General features: G+C 34.6%; 1 protein-coding gene across 6 annotated transcripts in view; it reads right to left on the reverse strand.

Moving 5' to 3' along the window:
• AKT3 (AKT serine/threonine kinase 3) overlaps positions 1 to 17353 on the reverse strand; it is a 413894-nt gene that overhangs the window by 219910 nt on the left and 176631 nt on the right. For 4 of the 6 annotated variants that reach the window (XM_037822276.1, XM_037822269.1, XM_037822281.1 and 1 more), the window contains one exon: positions 8292 to 8417. In XM_037822276.1, coding sequence (XP_037678204.1) covers positions 8292 to 8417 — 126 coding nt within the window. Of the gene's footprint in view, positions 1 to 8291; positions 8418 to 12623; positions 12671 to 17353 lie in introns of all 6 variants that reach the window. The other 2 variants (XM_037822307.1, XM_037822299.1) reach the window with 1 other exon arrangement.

Genomic DNA, 17353 nt, shown 5'->3' on the forward strand with positions numbered 1-17353 from the left:
CTGGTTAGTCCCCCTGGAACAACTAATAAAAACCCAGAAACAACTAGTGAATAATCCAGAATAACTGCAGGGGGACAAGTGTGACCATCCACTCATCATACACCAAACTGAATTGGGAGGAATGCCCGAGATCACAGCATAAAATCTGTAAGTAAAAACTGCGGATCCAAGCCGGAAGACCCCTCCCCCCACAGCCCAAGCTGCAAAGCCTCATGGTGCTAGACAGAAGCTCTCTCCCAGCAAGCGAATATAGCTCAGCTGAGCTCCAAATGGGGTTTTAATTAGTGAGTGTGGACTGCTCATTACGAGCTACAAATCCCCAACAAGCAGACAGTGGCTTTGGGTGAGGACTGACCTTGGAGAGCCAGAGGGTCTCCAAGGACCAGCCCTGAAGGGGACTTTCAGTCCCTGTTTCTGCTCAGTGGAGAAAGCCTCAGCCATTTTCAGTTCCCAGTGCTCTGACCCAGACAAGGGTGGAGATAACACAGGCAGAGAGAGACCATTGAAATGCTAATGACCTCTCTCTAGGGGGTCTATCTTCTCTAAGAGGAAATGGGTGGAGCCCAGCTCTACTACCCAACTTCCATTCAGAACCAGACCCCAGAGCCTGGGGGAAAACAGCCACAGGCCACACCTCCTTACACTAGTCTGGAGTTACAGGCTGACAGGTGCTGCCTGCTGGGCAGAAAAGCACAGTGACCTGAGGCATCACAGGGTATACCAATTTTCTAAGACACACCCTGATACTGAATATTTCTTCCTTCTGGGACCTGAACCCGTTCTGGTCTGGGAAAACCTGATTGGGGTAACCAAGGAAACCATGCCCAGACAACAGAAAACTACAACCTACACTAAGAAAAATGAAGTTATGGCCCAGTCAAAGGAACAAACTTACACTTCAACTGAGATACAGGAATTGAAACAACTTATAATAAGTCATTTCAAAAAGTTTAGGGAAGATACGGTGAAAGAGCTGAACCATATAATGGAAACATTGTACATAAGATAGAAATTGAAAGTTCAAAAAACCAACTGGCAGAATCTATGGAAATGAAAGGCACCAACACAAGAGATGAAAGAAACAATGGAAACATACAACAGCAGATCTTAAGAGACAGAAAAAAAACACTCAGGAACTGGAGAACAAGGTACCTGAAAGCCTACACACAAAAGAACATATAGAGAAAAGAATGGAAAGATATGAGCAACGTCTCCGGGAACTTAAGGACAAAATGAAAAGCAAGAATTTATGTGTCACTGGTGTCCCAGAAGGAGAAGAGAAGGGAAAAGGGGTAGAAGCAATAATAGAGGAAATAATCAATGAAAATTTCCCATCTCTTATGAAAGACATAAAATTACGGATCCAAGAAGTGCAGTGCACCCCAAGCAGAATAGATCTGAATAGGCCTACGCCAAGACACTTAATAATCAGCTTATCAAACGTCAAAGTTAAAGAGAGAATCCTGAAAGCAGCAAGAGAAAAGCAGTCCATCACATACAAAGGAAGCTTGAAAACACTATGTGTGGATTTCTCAATAGAAACCATGGATGCAAGAAAAAAGTGGGGTGATATTTAAGATACTTAAAGAGAAAAACCACCAACCAAGAATCCTGTATCTGGCAAAACTATCCTTCAAATATGGGGGATAGCTTAAAATATTCTCTGACAAACAGACAATGAGTTTGTGAACAAGATATCTGCTCTACAGGAAACACTAAAGGAAACGCGGCAGACAGAAAGGAAAAGACAGGAGTGAGAGGCTTGGAAAACAATTTTGGGAGATAGTAGCACAGCAATGTAAGTAAATTGAACAAAGATGACCGTGAGTATGCTTGAAAGAGGAAGGCTGGGACCATGTGGGACACCAGAACAAAAGACAAAGGATAAAGACTGGGACTGTGTAACTCAGGGAAACCTAAGGTGCTCAATGATTATTAAAAAAAGGTACAAATATTTTTACATGAGGTAGAACAAATGAATGTCATCATTGCAAGGTGTTAAAAATAGGGTGGGATTGGGGGGAAAATACAATCAATGCAAACTAGAGACTATAATTTACAGAAACATTGTATTACGCTTCCTTTAATATAACAAAGGCAGTATACCAAAGCTAAATGCATATGGGAGGGTGGGGAATAGGGGAAGGGTATGGGACTCCTGGCATTTGTGATGCTGTCTGACTCTTCATTCTACTTTAGATTAATCCTATCTTTCCTTTTGTCGCTTTCTAGCTATCAAGTTTTGTCTTTGTTTGTTTTTTCTTTCTTTCTTTTTCTTTTGCCTCTCTGCCTTCTTTGACTCTTCCTCCATCTTTGTGGAAGAAATGGAGATGTCCTTATATAGATAGTGGCAATGGTGCTGAATACATAAATATGTGACTATACAGGGAACCATCTATTGTTTACTTAGAACAGAATGTATGGTGTGTGAACAAAACCATCTTAAAAGAAATGGGTTGATGAAGAAACCTAGAGGGCACTATATTGAGTGAAATAAGATAGATGCATAAAGGCAAATATTGCAGGGTCTCACTGATATGAACTAGTTATATGTATACTCATAGACATGAAACATAGTTACCAAGCTATAGAATGAGGCTAAAGAATGGGGAGCAGTTGCTTATTATGAGCAGAATGTTCAACTAGGGTGAACTTAAATGTTTGGAAATGGACAGGGGTGATGGTAGCATGCTGTGAGAATAACTAACAGTGCTGAATGGTGTGCGAAGGTGGTGGAAAGGGTAAGCTCAGAGTCACGCATGTCACCAGAAGGAAAGTTGGAGGTTAAAAGATGGGAATGTATAAAACAGTGAATCTTTTGGTGGACAATGTCCCTGAGTAACTATACAAATACTAGAAATCTCTCTCACGAACTAGAACAAATATATGACACTCTAACTAGAAGTTAATAATAGAGACGCATATAGGAAAAAATATATATCTACTGTAAACTATATACTACAGTTAGTAGTAGTTTAACATTCTTTCATCAACAGTAACAAATGTACTACATCAAAAAACCATGACTCAGTAACGGAAGGGGGCATGGTTGGGGGTATGGGAGGATCTGAGTTTTGTTTTTTTGTCTTTATTTCTTCTCTGGAGTAATGAAAGCATCCTAAAAATTGAAAAAAAAAAAAAATTAGTTGTGTATGATGGTACCATGGGCAATTTATTGTACACTTTGGATCTTTGGATAGTTGTATGGTATGTGTGCCCGTTTGTATATATTATGCCCCCCAGAAAAAGCCATGTTCTTTGACGCAATCTTGTGGGGGAGACATATTAGTGGGGATTCAGTTCAAACGTTTGGATTAGGGTGTTTCCATGGAGATGCGCCCCACCCAACTGTGGGTGATGACTCTGATTGGATAATTTCCATGGAGGAGTTACCCCACCCATTCAGGGTGGGTCTAAATTAAATCAATGGAGCCATATAAATGAGCTGACAAGAAGAAGGAACTCAATGCAGCTGAGAGTGACATTTTGAAGAAGAGTTACAGCCAAGAGGGACACTTTGAAAAAAGCACAGGAGCTGCAGATGAGAGACGGTTTGAAGACGTCCACTGAAAGCAGACTCTTGCTCTGGAGAAGCTGAGAGGACAAATACCACAAGTGCAACAAAGAGTGACATTTTTGAGGAACTGCAGCCTAGAGAGGAATGTCCTGGGAGAAAGCCATTTTGAAACCAGAACTTTGGAACAGATGTCAGCCATGTGCCTTCCCAGCTAACAGAGGTTTTCTGGACACCACTGGCCTTCAGTGAAAGTACCTGACTGCTGATGTGTTACCTTGTACACTTTATGGCCTTAAGACTGTAACTGTGTAACCCAATAAACCCCCTTTTATAAAAGCCAATCCATCTCTGGTGTTTTGCATTCTGGCAGCATTAGCAAACTACAACAGTATGTGAACAATCTCAATAAAAAATATATTTAAAAAATATATATATCAGGTGATTTAACAGGGTACAGTGCTTTACTCTGACCCTGAGAAAGTGTCTAGTATGATTATAGCATTCAGTTAAATATTTCAAGTGCCTTATTTACTCCTATCATTTATCCTTTTTCCTCTTTTGATATTTTTCAGTTTATACTAGGCACAGGGAAATAACATACCATCTGGAGCTTTCATTCATTTCTGAGGGTTTCATAACCATTTAATTCAAGAATAAGAGACTCAGCCAAAGTTCCCCCGAAATAACTGCAAATTAATGCTATTCCTATTATCTGGAATGTACTTCATCTTTCCAAATCTTACTACCTACTTCTCCAAACAATCTCAATTTCCAAGAAGTTTATCTTAGTGATCCAGTCCTCAATGATACCTCCCTTTCCTAAACTTTTACTATGTATATACGTATATTAGTTGCAAAACTTACTTCAAAACTTAACAATAAAATATCTCAAAGTACCAATTCCAATAGTTTATGGAAGATTTTTGATATCAGACTATAAATTCTTCAAAGCCAAGGGTTAGATCATATATCTGTGTGATAATGAAATGAGTATGGGCTTCAAAGTTAGTAGAATTGTAGACATGTCTCAAACTCTGGCTTTGATATTTGCCAGATACGCAACCTAAAAGCAAGTCACATAACCTCTCTGAGTCTCTTTAAAATAGGGACACAGTGACTCATACTGTTTTTGTGAAGATTAAATTAGATAACCTATGTGAAAGGGTTTGGCACATAGTAATGTTTTAAAAAAGGTGGGTTTCCTTCCTTATTTCCTTCTTTTACCCCTCAGACTTGGCACAATATTGAGAACATAATAAACCTTCAATAAAAACTTTCTAAATATTTAACAGAACTTAGATTTCTGAAAATATATTTAAATATCAATTTTTGATAACTCCTATGTTTCCAAATACTGTTACTTTAAATTACCCCCACACACAGGATAGGAAATTTCAAAAAGGATTAACTGTGTGACACTGTTATTTGGGATGACTAGGAAAGAAGTCAAGGAAGGAGTCAGAGGAAAAAGTATTTAAAAATGATATTTACATGTAGAATGCTCCTTTACTTAAGCACCTTTGGACAAGAGATGATGAGAGCTCATTCCAGGACAATTTTAGGAAAACGTAACAGGTTCTAGAAGTAAGAAGTAAAATCAGCAAAACTAGAAACGGATTGGGAATAGATTAATGACTTGAAGAAAAAAAAAGTCAAGGAATGGATCCACATTTCTGCTCAGGTAGAGATAAAACTGAGATACTAAATATAGGGGAAGAAATAGACAAAATTATCTTGAGTTCAGCTTTGGGTATGTCGAATCTAAACAGTACCTACATAGATCTGTCCAGCAATCAGTGAAATAAAGGCATCTAATTTCAGGAGAGAGGTCTGATCCGAAAATAGGTGTGGCAGTAAGTTGTATACAGGTTATAACTAAAACCTTGGAACTGAATGTAACCATCCAGGGAGAGGGTTCAAATTGAGAAGAGATCTTGGCCAGAAGCCTGTTAAACACCATAATTTATGAGTTAGCTAAAGAAAGAAGCCCAGGAGAGAAATGCATCCCAGAACATAATGGAAGAGATCATCACAAGATCTCTTCTTGTAATGAGTGGTGATCAACAGTATAACATACAACCCAGAGGTAAATCCAGAAAAAATAAGAATTGAAAAATGACTACTAGACTTGGCAATTAAGTGGTCACTGGAGACCTTATTAAAAGTAGTTTCAATCAACTGATTAAGAAAGGAAGCTAAAACTGCCATGGGCTGAGAAGTAAAGTGAAGACAATGATGATAGACTATCTTTTTGGAAAATCTGAATCAGAAGAGAAGGAATCTGAAATTTAAGGAAGATTAGAAATCAATTCTAAAATCCCTTTCAATTCTCATACTTTGATTTTTTTCAGATGGATAAAAAGTCTATTTCAATAAAATTCTACTAAAAAACAGATTAAATTTGAAATGGCATTTTTCATTTTATATGAAAAACAGGGACCCAAATTGTAGTTATCAGTGGAATATATACGTATATAACATTTCCCAACATACCACAGAAATATCTTGTAAAACAGTTTTTTTTAATACCCTAAAGGGGGCTAGCACAAAAGGCAAAGTATTGGTGGAGTAATCCTCTCTTGCTCCAACTCTTACTTCTCTTAGTGCCTCAGGAAAAACATTCTTTGTCCTTCTGGCCTGGAATGCCTTTCTCTTCTATTTTAATTTGCTTAACACCTACTCACTCTTCTAGGACCTGCTCAAACTCCACCTCACAGAATCACAGAATGTTAGAGACAAAAAAGAGCGTACAAATTCAGTGCATCCAAGTGTTTTCAATACGCTGATGAAGGAACTAAAGATCAGAGAGTTTCAGAGAATAACCTGCCCAAGGTCACAGTCATACCTTAGGGCAAAGTTGAAATTTGAATCATTTCATTAAACAGTGCCCATTTCACTAGACTCATTATTTCCTCAGATAATATTATTTATAAAGTTTAAGTTTGCAATAAGTCAAGCTTTAGGGATAATCAATTTAAAATAATTTATTTAGTGTAAGATTCATGTTAATAACATTTCTGAAAACTAAGAAGCTGGTCTACAACTTTACTTATTAGTTTCAGTCAACTGTCTACAACTTCTTGGTTACACAAGTAAAAATTACAGATGTAGACTATTACTTATTTCATGGATACGTTGACTGTCAGTCACTAAATAGGATCTCTCCCCAAGAGTGCAGCATTTATTTCAGCCTCTGCCAGTGGAAGTGTTGGAGCAGATGTTGGCAGACTGTGACATACAGTATGTCTTTAAAACTTGTTGGGGTGTGAAATTTCATAAGGTCAAAAAATGCTGCATTTTGATCAGCAGTTATAGGAGTTCTGCAATGTTATAAATTATTTCAGACCAACAGCATTTGCTAGTAAAACGGACAAAGTAAGAAACTACTCTGGCTTTAGACAGGACATGATAATGAATGCTGCTATTGTTTTAAAAGCCAATTTCTACCACTTTAAAGCCAATGCTTTCTCAAAAGCTCTTTAGAATGAAAATGTGTTCTTAAAGCAATATGAAATACAAGATGTTATTTCAATTGACAACAGAATTTAAGAATAATTTTCTATTGAGAGCAATTAATACCTAATGGGCATTTGAGTGGGGCAAAAAGATGTGTTCCTTAACTAATACATGCATATGATAGTGATCTCATTTTAAAAAAAAAAAACAAAATTCCTGCATAAGAATCTACTGATATAGTCAAGTCTGTTTTGTTTTGTTTTTTCCAGTTAGTATCTTATTATTCAAATGACTTCACAGATCCTTTGGTTTATTGTTTCATTTTTACTTTAAAAGAAAAGAAAAAAAAAAAAAGGCTACCCATTCTTACCTATTGAGAAGGGTTAACCTGCACAAAATAATAGGGGTAGAAAAAGAGGGAATCTATATAATGGTAAAATGAATTTTATAACATTCAAGAACTTTTGATTTCTTGGATTTGTTGTTGTTTTATTGTACTTTTTATTTTATACTTTGCTTCACAGTTGGGGAAATTTGCCTCATACCTTTTCCAAACAACATACAACCAAAATGAAAATTAAGATTGTTGTTTATTATACGGTTTTATTTCAGTGGTATAGATGCTAGCTCTTATACAAGTTTATTTTAACATAACTTTTAAAATGCTTTACTTCTAAATTAACACAGAAAGACCTTTTCCTTGATTAATCAGCAAATTTGAACAGCCTGAAGAGGTTGATCATAATGTAACAATAATAACCATCATCATCATCAGCTTTCAGTTTATTACGTGCTATGTTCAAAAAAATATAAAATTTCCAAACAAGTTAAAAACATTTTGTTAGATATGTGTAAGGAAGAAAAACTTGACTAAAAATATAAAATACACCTATAAAATAATTTCTAATTTAAATCACTGATTTCTCATGATGCAATCAAAAAAGCTAAGATTAAATAGGAGACTGATTAGAAATACACTAAGTACTCACACATCTTACAACCAAGTTCAATTTAGCAACGAAGTGCAAAGGTCTTTGTTTACATTTTATAAAGAAGAACTTGAGGCACATTTGGGGAATCATATTTATCACAAATTCTAACTACAAAAATATTAAACTGTACTGTACTATACATAAAGTAAACATATTATCAACAATCCCTATGCTAAGGAATTGGGATTCTATCAAAGCTGAAAATGTCTCTATTAAATTCAAAACCAAACTTCTCCACAGGCTTTTCATATATCCTAAGATATCTGACACATAAGGACTGAGAAGCAAATAAATGCAAGGTGAATCAACAATTATAATTAACTTACTTGCCACTGAAAAGTTGTTGAGGGGATAAGGTAAATCCACATCTTGAGGTTTCTCTTTATATCCTATGAATGAGCCATCTGTCTTCAAAAGGAAATATCTTGGCCTCCAGTTTTTTATATATTCTCCTACATGAGGAAAGCACGCATGTTAATGCTGGAAAAAAATGAACAGCAGCTTTTATGTGAAAAATAAATTATGGTACAATGTATGTCCTACAACACTGGCCTCCAAAAATTTAGTTAAGTAATTTTCTTTTTACCTTAGCACACAAAAGAAAATACATAAGCCTGCAATTAAGATTCAATAAAACCCCAAACATGTTTTGTTTTTAATGATTCCACTCTTTGATAATTCATTTGCACCATTATTCCTTCAGAGAATCATTCATCTGAGTACACATTTTGTTCAGTTTTTCATATTATCAGATGGTTGTTAGAGCATATTTTCAAACCATTTTAAAAAGTCCTTGGTAAATCATCTACACAGTATCAATGAATTTCAAATAAAAACACTTGTCATAAGAGGGATATGAAATAGATGTTTCTCTTCCATGTACCAATGACTAATTGAGTCAGTTTTTAAAAGAAAGAATGAAATCTATTTTCATTGTTAAATTCTGATTATAACTCGTTTAAATCACATTTTATTGTCATGCATAGAAAAAAAAATGATCTTTCATACAATGTTATAAATAAATCTTGAAAATGAAAGAGCATGGGGTAATGCTCAAAACCATCCAAACACAGACACGGGCATGAACACACAAACATATATAAACATAACTGCAACAACACATGGTACATGGCCCAGCATATTAGTTAATAAATGTGCTTTATATCAAATCAGAGATGCTCCATGATATCAAAAGAGCTGGAAGGCTACTTTGGTCCAAAATTTTAGTTCTCTACTGTATATTTCTACTTGGTTATTCTATCTCAAATCCTTAATTATACAACACACACACACAAAATCTGAAAACAGCTGAACTTTCCCTACGAATCAACTTCTTCTCTTGTCCCCACTTATCGAAGCTCAAACTTGACATTTGAATGCTCCCTCCCCTTATCCTATCAGTTGCCAGGTCAAGTCAAGAGAGACTTCAGCAGTCTTTCTCATTTAGAGCTGAAACCAAACCTGGCCCTTAAAGATCTTACATCTGCCCTTCTACTAATGCTCTATGACTCCTCTCCCCATTCTACTTGTCATCCCTTTCATCCTAATGTATCTATCACCTCCAGATTAATCTTATTTATTTGTGTACCACTTCAATTATATCACTTTTCTGCTAAAAAATATTCTGTAACTCCTTATTGTTTTCTGTAAAGTACACATTTCTTAGCATAAAATGTTAAGATTCTCCATAATCTCATCAACATATATTTCATATATGTAAGCATTCCTATGAACCAGAAATTCTCAAATATTTTATCTCAGAACTTACTCTAAAATATAACTGAGAACCCCAAGGAGTTTTTGTTTATGTAGCTTATACGTCAATACTTACTGTATTAGAAATTGAAACTAAGAAAATTTTTAATTTTTATTACTTCATTTAAAAATAATAAACTCATAACATATAACATTTGTAAAAATAACATTTTTGTTAAAAATAATTATATTTTCTAAAAAAAAATTGTGAGAAGCAGCAGCACTGCTTTGCGTTTTTTGCAAATCTCTAAAGTCTGGTTTAACAGAAGACAGCTGGATTCTTGTATCAGCTTCTATATTCAATCTATTAAAGGAAGAAAATCTAGCTGACACCGATACACAGCTGGAAAAGGGAGGAGTATTTTAATAGTCTTTCAGATAGTTACGAATATCCTACTTTGATACTACACCAGAATTCAACCAGTAGTTTCTAAAAGGTGATCTGCAATGTGGAATTTAAAACCATAGCAATTAACTTTTCATATTTCATAATGTGAAAATGCAATATTCTATAGTGCACCTGAATGAATATTTTATACCATGCATGATTTGGTAACATCATGCATTGGTCATTTGGAAAACACTGGTTTACTGAGCTATCTGATCTTCCAAATGTTGATACATCTCATTATAAAATCACATTCGTTACCACTGACAATCTCATCAGAAAAGTCTTTAAGCATTGGGAAGCTGTCAAGCTCATGGTGGCAGACATGTTTTCCAAAATTCTGATTTTTGCCCGAAAGCTCAGATTTCATCATTGGCAGCAAATAAAGTCAACTTTTTTTTCCTTGCAGTCACATACTCAAAGTGCCCAACATAAAGCCTACCATATGATTGATGTGCAATAATAATTCATTAAATGAATGAAAAAAATGGAAGATCTGTAATAAGTATCCCTTTACAAGTGTGTAAGCACTTAAAAGTAAACATGTTCCTTTTCTATTCCTCTTCTAGGTCTCTCTTAAAGGAAAAGAAAAAGAAAACCTGACACACCCCACCTCCCCCAGCTTGATTTTTCTGGAAACATGAATCTAATGTCCACAAATACAACCTGATAAACCAAATTTATAAAGCCAAAATAATAAACTCACAATTTTCACTTAAAAATAAAATAGTTCCTTCTCCTGAATGATTATTTATTTTTCCATTTTAATTTACATATTTCTATATAAAATTTGAAATAATTAGATATTAATTCCCAAGTTAGCAACATAATTAATAGTTAGATTTCAAGTGCTGTTTTAAATTAATAACATATTAATATTGGTATAATATGCGACAATTCTATCAAGTGAAATAACAGTAATAGTTTAATAAGTATACTAAAGTTAAATAAAATTTAAATTCATTTGAAAAATTTAGGAGAAAAAACAAAATGTAATAACATTATTTCTTTCTATTTTATAATTGTACTGATATACTTACCCAAGAAATGTGAAAAATAAAAAAACATTTTTTAAAGCTTCCATTTCTAAGTATAATTTCCCCTCAGTCTCTAAGTATTATATATCCTTAAATGAAAAACACACGCACAAAAAACTCAAAATATCATACAAATCCTACATCTTTTTTATTAAACAAATCTAAGGAAATTCAAAACCTTCCATTAGCATACAAGACTTCCGGTTGCTAAAAAGTTCTTCAAAAATAAATATCTAATGTATTCCTTAAGCATAACACATTATACCAATACAAAGGAGAAAAATTAAATAGTCAAAATCTCCCTTTTTGATAAAACAAAAATAAGCATTATTTCTCACAAAATTTTTAATAATTTTGTGTTGGTCCAATAAAATCAATTAACAAATGTATTATCATACTAAGTTAGTAGGTCTTGAACTTCCAATGAAGACTCTTGAATTCAGTTTCTGTTTGTACTTGCTGTCAGGATAAACCTTTAGCAAGCACCACAATCATAACTAGACAAGATTTCCACACAAACGTTTCACAACTTTCTATCTCCCTTAATGGGTGCTTCCACTTCTCTCACATACTCTTTGGTGAAGGCTATATCTATTCTGAAGTATGCTGCTACCAATAACAAAATACATATTTTGTATCAATGACTCTGATATTTTGGGTTCTGTAGTGGACTGAATGATGGCCCCCCAAAAGATATGTACATATACTAATCTACAGAACCTGTGAATATTACCTTATATGGCAAAATATGTGATTAAGTTAAAGATTTTGAGAGGAGAGGCTTGTCATGGATTAGAAAAGTGAGGCAGAGGGAGATTTTGACAAACAGAGAAGAGGTGCCAATGTGACCAAAGAGACAGAGATTGGAGTGATACGGCCACAAGTGAATAAATGACAGGAGTGATCAGAAGCTGGAAAAGGTAAGGGAGTATCCTCCCCTACAGCCTTCTAAGGTAATGGGACCCTGCTGACAACTTTATTTCAGACTTCCGGCCTCCAGAACTCAGGGAATAAATTTCTGTTGTTTTAAGCTGCCCTACAAAACTAATACAGCCTTCTAAGTACTATAACCAAAGGCAGACGAGCGGGGGGTGGGGTGGGGGGGAAGCCTGATTCATTAAGTTCTTGGCATGGGCAGTATAAAAACTCATAGTAAATACTTTCTGAACGCAAAGGAAAAAATCCACAACACTCCTATAAATAGTAGAGAATCTCTTTTGGGAATTATGGGGTTGGAAGAAGCTGTTCACTAGAGTTCCCATTTTATTAAATTATAATGAATTCAGATTCTGGAACTTTACCTATCTTCTTACCTTCCTTAATAATTTATTTCTTGTAATTTGTTAAAACAAACAAACAAACCAAAAATGCTCAATGCTTCTGAGTGACTGTTTGCCATAGAAGACATTCTGGATTTCCTCAGCCCATGTACAAATGATATTTCGCTTTAGTTCTTAGGCTTAATCTTTAATACTAACCTGAGATGAAAAGATGGTATGGGCTTAGATTCATGTTCACTTTCCACCTAAAAAATTTGATAGAATATTCAAATTGATCATCTTTATCAGGGATCATATGCATTCAAATCAGGGTTGCCTAATGAAGTTGACAGTGCTATTTCCTGTTGTTCATCTAATGTAAAATTGCATTTCTATTTGTCATCTTCAACCTTAATTTAGTCCACACATACTACAGACCTTATTTTCATTATTCATTAACATATTTTATGAGACTCTCATTTTGGCTTTTTAAAAGCTGAGATTATCAGAAAAGTACCAAGCAGGAGCTAGGAATATATATCTATGGACTAAAAATTGATCAAAATGTTCAAATTGTCTTACATCTACAATAACTAGAGACTGCCTAGATTTGTTCAGACAAGCAAACAGAGAAGACTATTGGAAATAATTCAGCCTAATGTCCTCATAAATGGATTACAGCAATGAATATTTTATTCCATTTTAAGGCTAGACTATGTCTAGACTCTGCTCCTCTAACTCTATGTTCATGAGAGGTAGAGTGTTAAATGTGAGGTGAAGTATGTAATGGTTGAGAACAGTGCAGAGATATTCATTCATCTACTGGAAGCCTATCCTCAACTGCCATGTACTATGCTAAAGAAACAATTAGGTAAATTAACTTAGATGCCAGTAGACAAAGCAAATAAGACACAATCCAACTGAACAGAAATCTAAACAATGGTAGCACTATTTTTCATAAATCTCATAAAACCATGACCATTTAGAATTCAGACAATCATTGTTTTAAAAAACGTGCTACTTTCCAAACATAAAATGTAAAGAAAATAAAATGCCCTGATTACCGACAGCTATATACCAAACAAAACAAAATTCTGCTTTTTCTAATAAATACAGGGAATACAGCTTTTAAAGTTAACAGTGGTCATTCATTCAAAAGCTAATCACTATCTAAGGAAGACAGTGTAAGTATTCTCATATGAATGTTAGGAACAAGTATTATCGTTTTGATATCTCATAAAGCTGAGACAATTGTAAGCTTAAGTTTCCTGACAATATGAAGGTTGTTTACATTTTATTTAATCACAATCCAGGTTTTCAAGATGTTTTATTGTTTATCCTTGTACATCGCTGAGGAAAACAATGAATAGATGATATCCATGCTTAAGGCATATATTAATTAAAAACAACCTCTTTCAACACCTTCATTATTTACAAAGAAAACAAGTCATTAGTGTCTATACAAAAGAAATTGACCGTAATGTCACTGTGATAAAGTATGATGCCACATTTTCAGAAAAAAAGAAATTTTATTTAAAACAAATGATGTGTTGTATAATAAAAGTTACAACAAATTAATGTAGTCAATATGAGGTCAATAAACTTCTCAAATTAAGCACCACACACAAGGTATCTTCAATAAGACTAAGTGATGATTTCTCAGCAGAAACCACGATGGTGAGCAGGCAGTGTTATGATATATTTAAGATACTAAAAGAACACAAAAAAAAGCCAGAGAAACTGAGAGAGGACACATAGAAAACAGAGAGAAACCACAGAAAGAGAGGAAGCCACTGAAACCATAAGCCAGAAGCAACCAAATGCAGGAGAGAAGGGAGAGACCAGCAGACGTCACCACGTGCCTGGCCATGTGACTGAGGAGCTGAGGATCACCAGTAGTCAGTCTTGGGGAGAGAGCATCGCCTGTTGATGCCTTCATTTGAACATTTTCATGGCCTCAGAATTCTAAACTTGTAAATTAATAAATCTCCATTGTAAAAGCCAGAAAAAAAAAAAAAAGATACTAAAAGAGAAAAATTGCCAGACCCAAAATTCCTTATCTAACAAAAATGCCCTTCATAAATGAGGGAGAGTTTAAGACATTCACAGATAAACAAAAAGTGAAAGTTTGTCACCAAAAGACCTGCCCTACAAGAATTGCTAAAGGGAGTTCTTCAGGTTGGAAGCAAAAGACAGGAGAGAATGGCTTGGAGCAGTATGATGAAGGAAAGATCTTCAGTAAAGGTAACAAAATGGGCAAATGCAAAATCCAAATGGTACTATATCATCAGAATATAACTATACTCTTTATTTTCTATAAGAGTTTAATATAATTGAATAAGAAATAATCATATTTCCTTATGATGGTGCACAAAATATAAAGTACTATGTTGAAAAAACAACAACATAAACAGGAATGAAGGGATATGAAAAAAGAGAACATGTATGATATTGAAGTTAAGCTGGTATCTTTTCAAATTAGTAAGTTATAGACTTATTTTATTTAATACAAACCCCAGGGTAAACACAAAGAAAGTATTTAAAAATATATACAGAGATGAGAAAGGTATCAACTAGTTACATTACAAATGATCAAGTATATACAAAATGGAGGCTGCAATAAAGAAAAAGAGACAAAAAAATATAATGTATAAAAACAAAGGACAAAATGGTTGAAATAAAGTCTTGCCTTAGCAGTAATAACATTGAATTAATGGATAAAACTCCCCAAACAGAAGTCACAAATTGGCAGAAGGGATAAAAAAGCGTGAGCCAACTTTATGTGGTTTACAAGAAATTCATCTTAGACCCCAAAACACAAATAGGATGAAAGTAAAAGGATGGAAAAAGATATTCCATGCAAGTAGTAACCAAAAGAGAGCTGGGGTACCTATACTAGCATTGGACAAAGACTTAAGTCAACATCTGTTAAAAGAGACAACAAAGGACACTATATATTAATAAAAGGGTCAATCTACCAAGAAGAAATAACAATGATAAACACTTATGCACCTTACCACAGTGGTCCAAAATACATGAGGCAAACGCTAGCGAAACTGAAGGGAGATATTATAGACACCTCTACAATAATAGTTGGAGACTTCAATACACCATTTTCATCAATGGTATAAACCTAGACAGAAAATCAATAAGGAAAGAGAGAACTTGAACAATATGATAAATAAACCAGACATCTACAAAACACTGCACTCCAAAACAGCAGGTTACACACATTCTTCTCAAGTGCACACGGATCATTCTCCTGGATAAAACATGTGTTAGGTCACAAAACAAGTCTCAAATTTTAAAATATTGAAATTATATATAAGCATCTTCTCTGACCACAATGGTATAAAGCTAGAAATCAAAAGCAGACAGAGACTAGAAAATCCACAACTATATGGAAGTTAAACAACACACTCCTAAACAACCAATGGGTCAAAGAAGAAATCACAAGGGAAACCAGGATATAACTTGAGATCACTGAAAATGAGAATACTACATATCAAAACTTAGGGGACACAACGAAGGCAGTGCTCACAAGGAAATGCATAGCCCTAAATGCTTACGTTTAAAAAGAAGAAAAACCCTGAATTTAAAGGTTATCACACAAAGCTACAGTGGTCAAAACAGCATGATACTGGCATAAGGATAGATCTATGGACCAAAGGAATCAAACTGAGAGTTCAATTTGGGAAAGAACAGTCTCCTCAACAAATGGTACTGGTAGAAATGGACAGCCATATGCAAAAGAATGAAGGAGGACCCCTATCACACACCATATATAAAAATTAACTCAAAATCTATCAAGATCTAAATATAAGAACCAGGACTATAAAACTCTTAGAAGAAAGTGTAGGGAAGCACCTTCAGGATCCTGTGTTAGACAATGGTTTCTTAGAGTTTATACCCAAAGCACAAGCAACAAAAGAAAAAAAATAGATAAATGAGACCTCATCAAAATTTAAAACTTTTGTGTCTCAAAGGACTTTTACCACAAAACTGAAAAGACAACCTACTCAGTAGGAGAAAATATTGGAAACCACTTACCCAAAAAGGGTTTCATATCCAGAGTATATAAAGAAATCCTACAATTCAACAACAAAAAAGAAAAACAATCCCTTTTAAAAAAATGCACAGAAGACTTGAATAGAGATTTCTCCAAAGAGGATATATGAGTGGCCAAAAAGCAAATGAAGAGATGCTCAACATCACTATTAGGGAAACACAAATCAAAACCACAATGAGATATTGTTTCATACCCACTAGAATGGCCACTACTAATAAAACAAAATTACAAGTGTTGGAGAGGATGTGGAGAAATAGGAACACTCATTCATTGCTGGTAGGAATGTAAAATGGTGCAGCCACTATGGAAGACAGTTTGTTGGTTCCTCAGAAAGCTCTGTAGAGAATTATCCTATGACCCATCAATCCCTCTACTAGATATGCAGGCAAAAAAACTGAAAGCAGATACTCGCACACCGATGTTCATAGCGGCATTATTCACAACTGCCAAAAGATGGAAGTAACCCAAGTGTCTATCAACCAATGAATGGATAAACAAAATGTAGTATATATACACAATGGAATATTATTCAGCTGTAAAAAGGAATGAAGTTTTCGTATATGCGACAACATGAATTAACCTGGAAGACATCATGTTGAGTGTAATAAGCCAGATACAAAAGGACGAATATTGTATGATAAGACTGATACGAAATAATTAGAATAAGCAAACTCCTAGAGTCAGAATTTAGGTATAGGTTACCATGATCTAGGTATAGGTTACCAGTGGATGGGATAGCAATAGGGAATAGGATGGAAAAATTTCAATAATGGTTGGTGGTGATGGTAGCACAGCATTGTGAGTGTAATCAACAGCACTAAATTATATGTGTGAATGTGTTACAAGGGGAAATTTTAGGTAATGTACATGTTACTAGAAT

This window comes from Choloepus didactylus, chromosome 2 (assembly GCF_015220235.1).
Source record: "Choloepus didactylus isolate mChoDid1 chromosome 2, mChoDid1.pri, whole genome shotgun sequence".
NCBI lineage: Eukaryota > Metazoa > Chordata > Mammalia > Pilosa > Megalonychidae > Choloepus > Choloepus didactylus.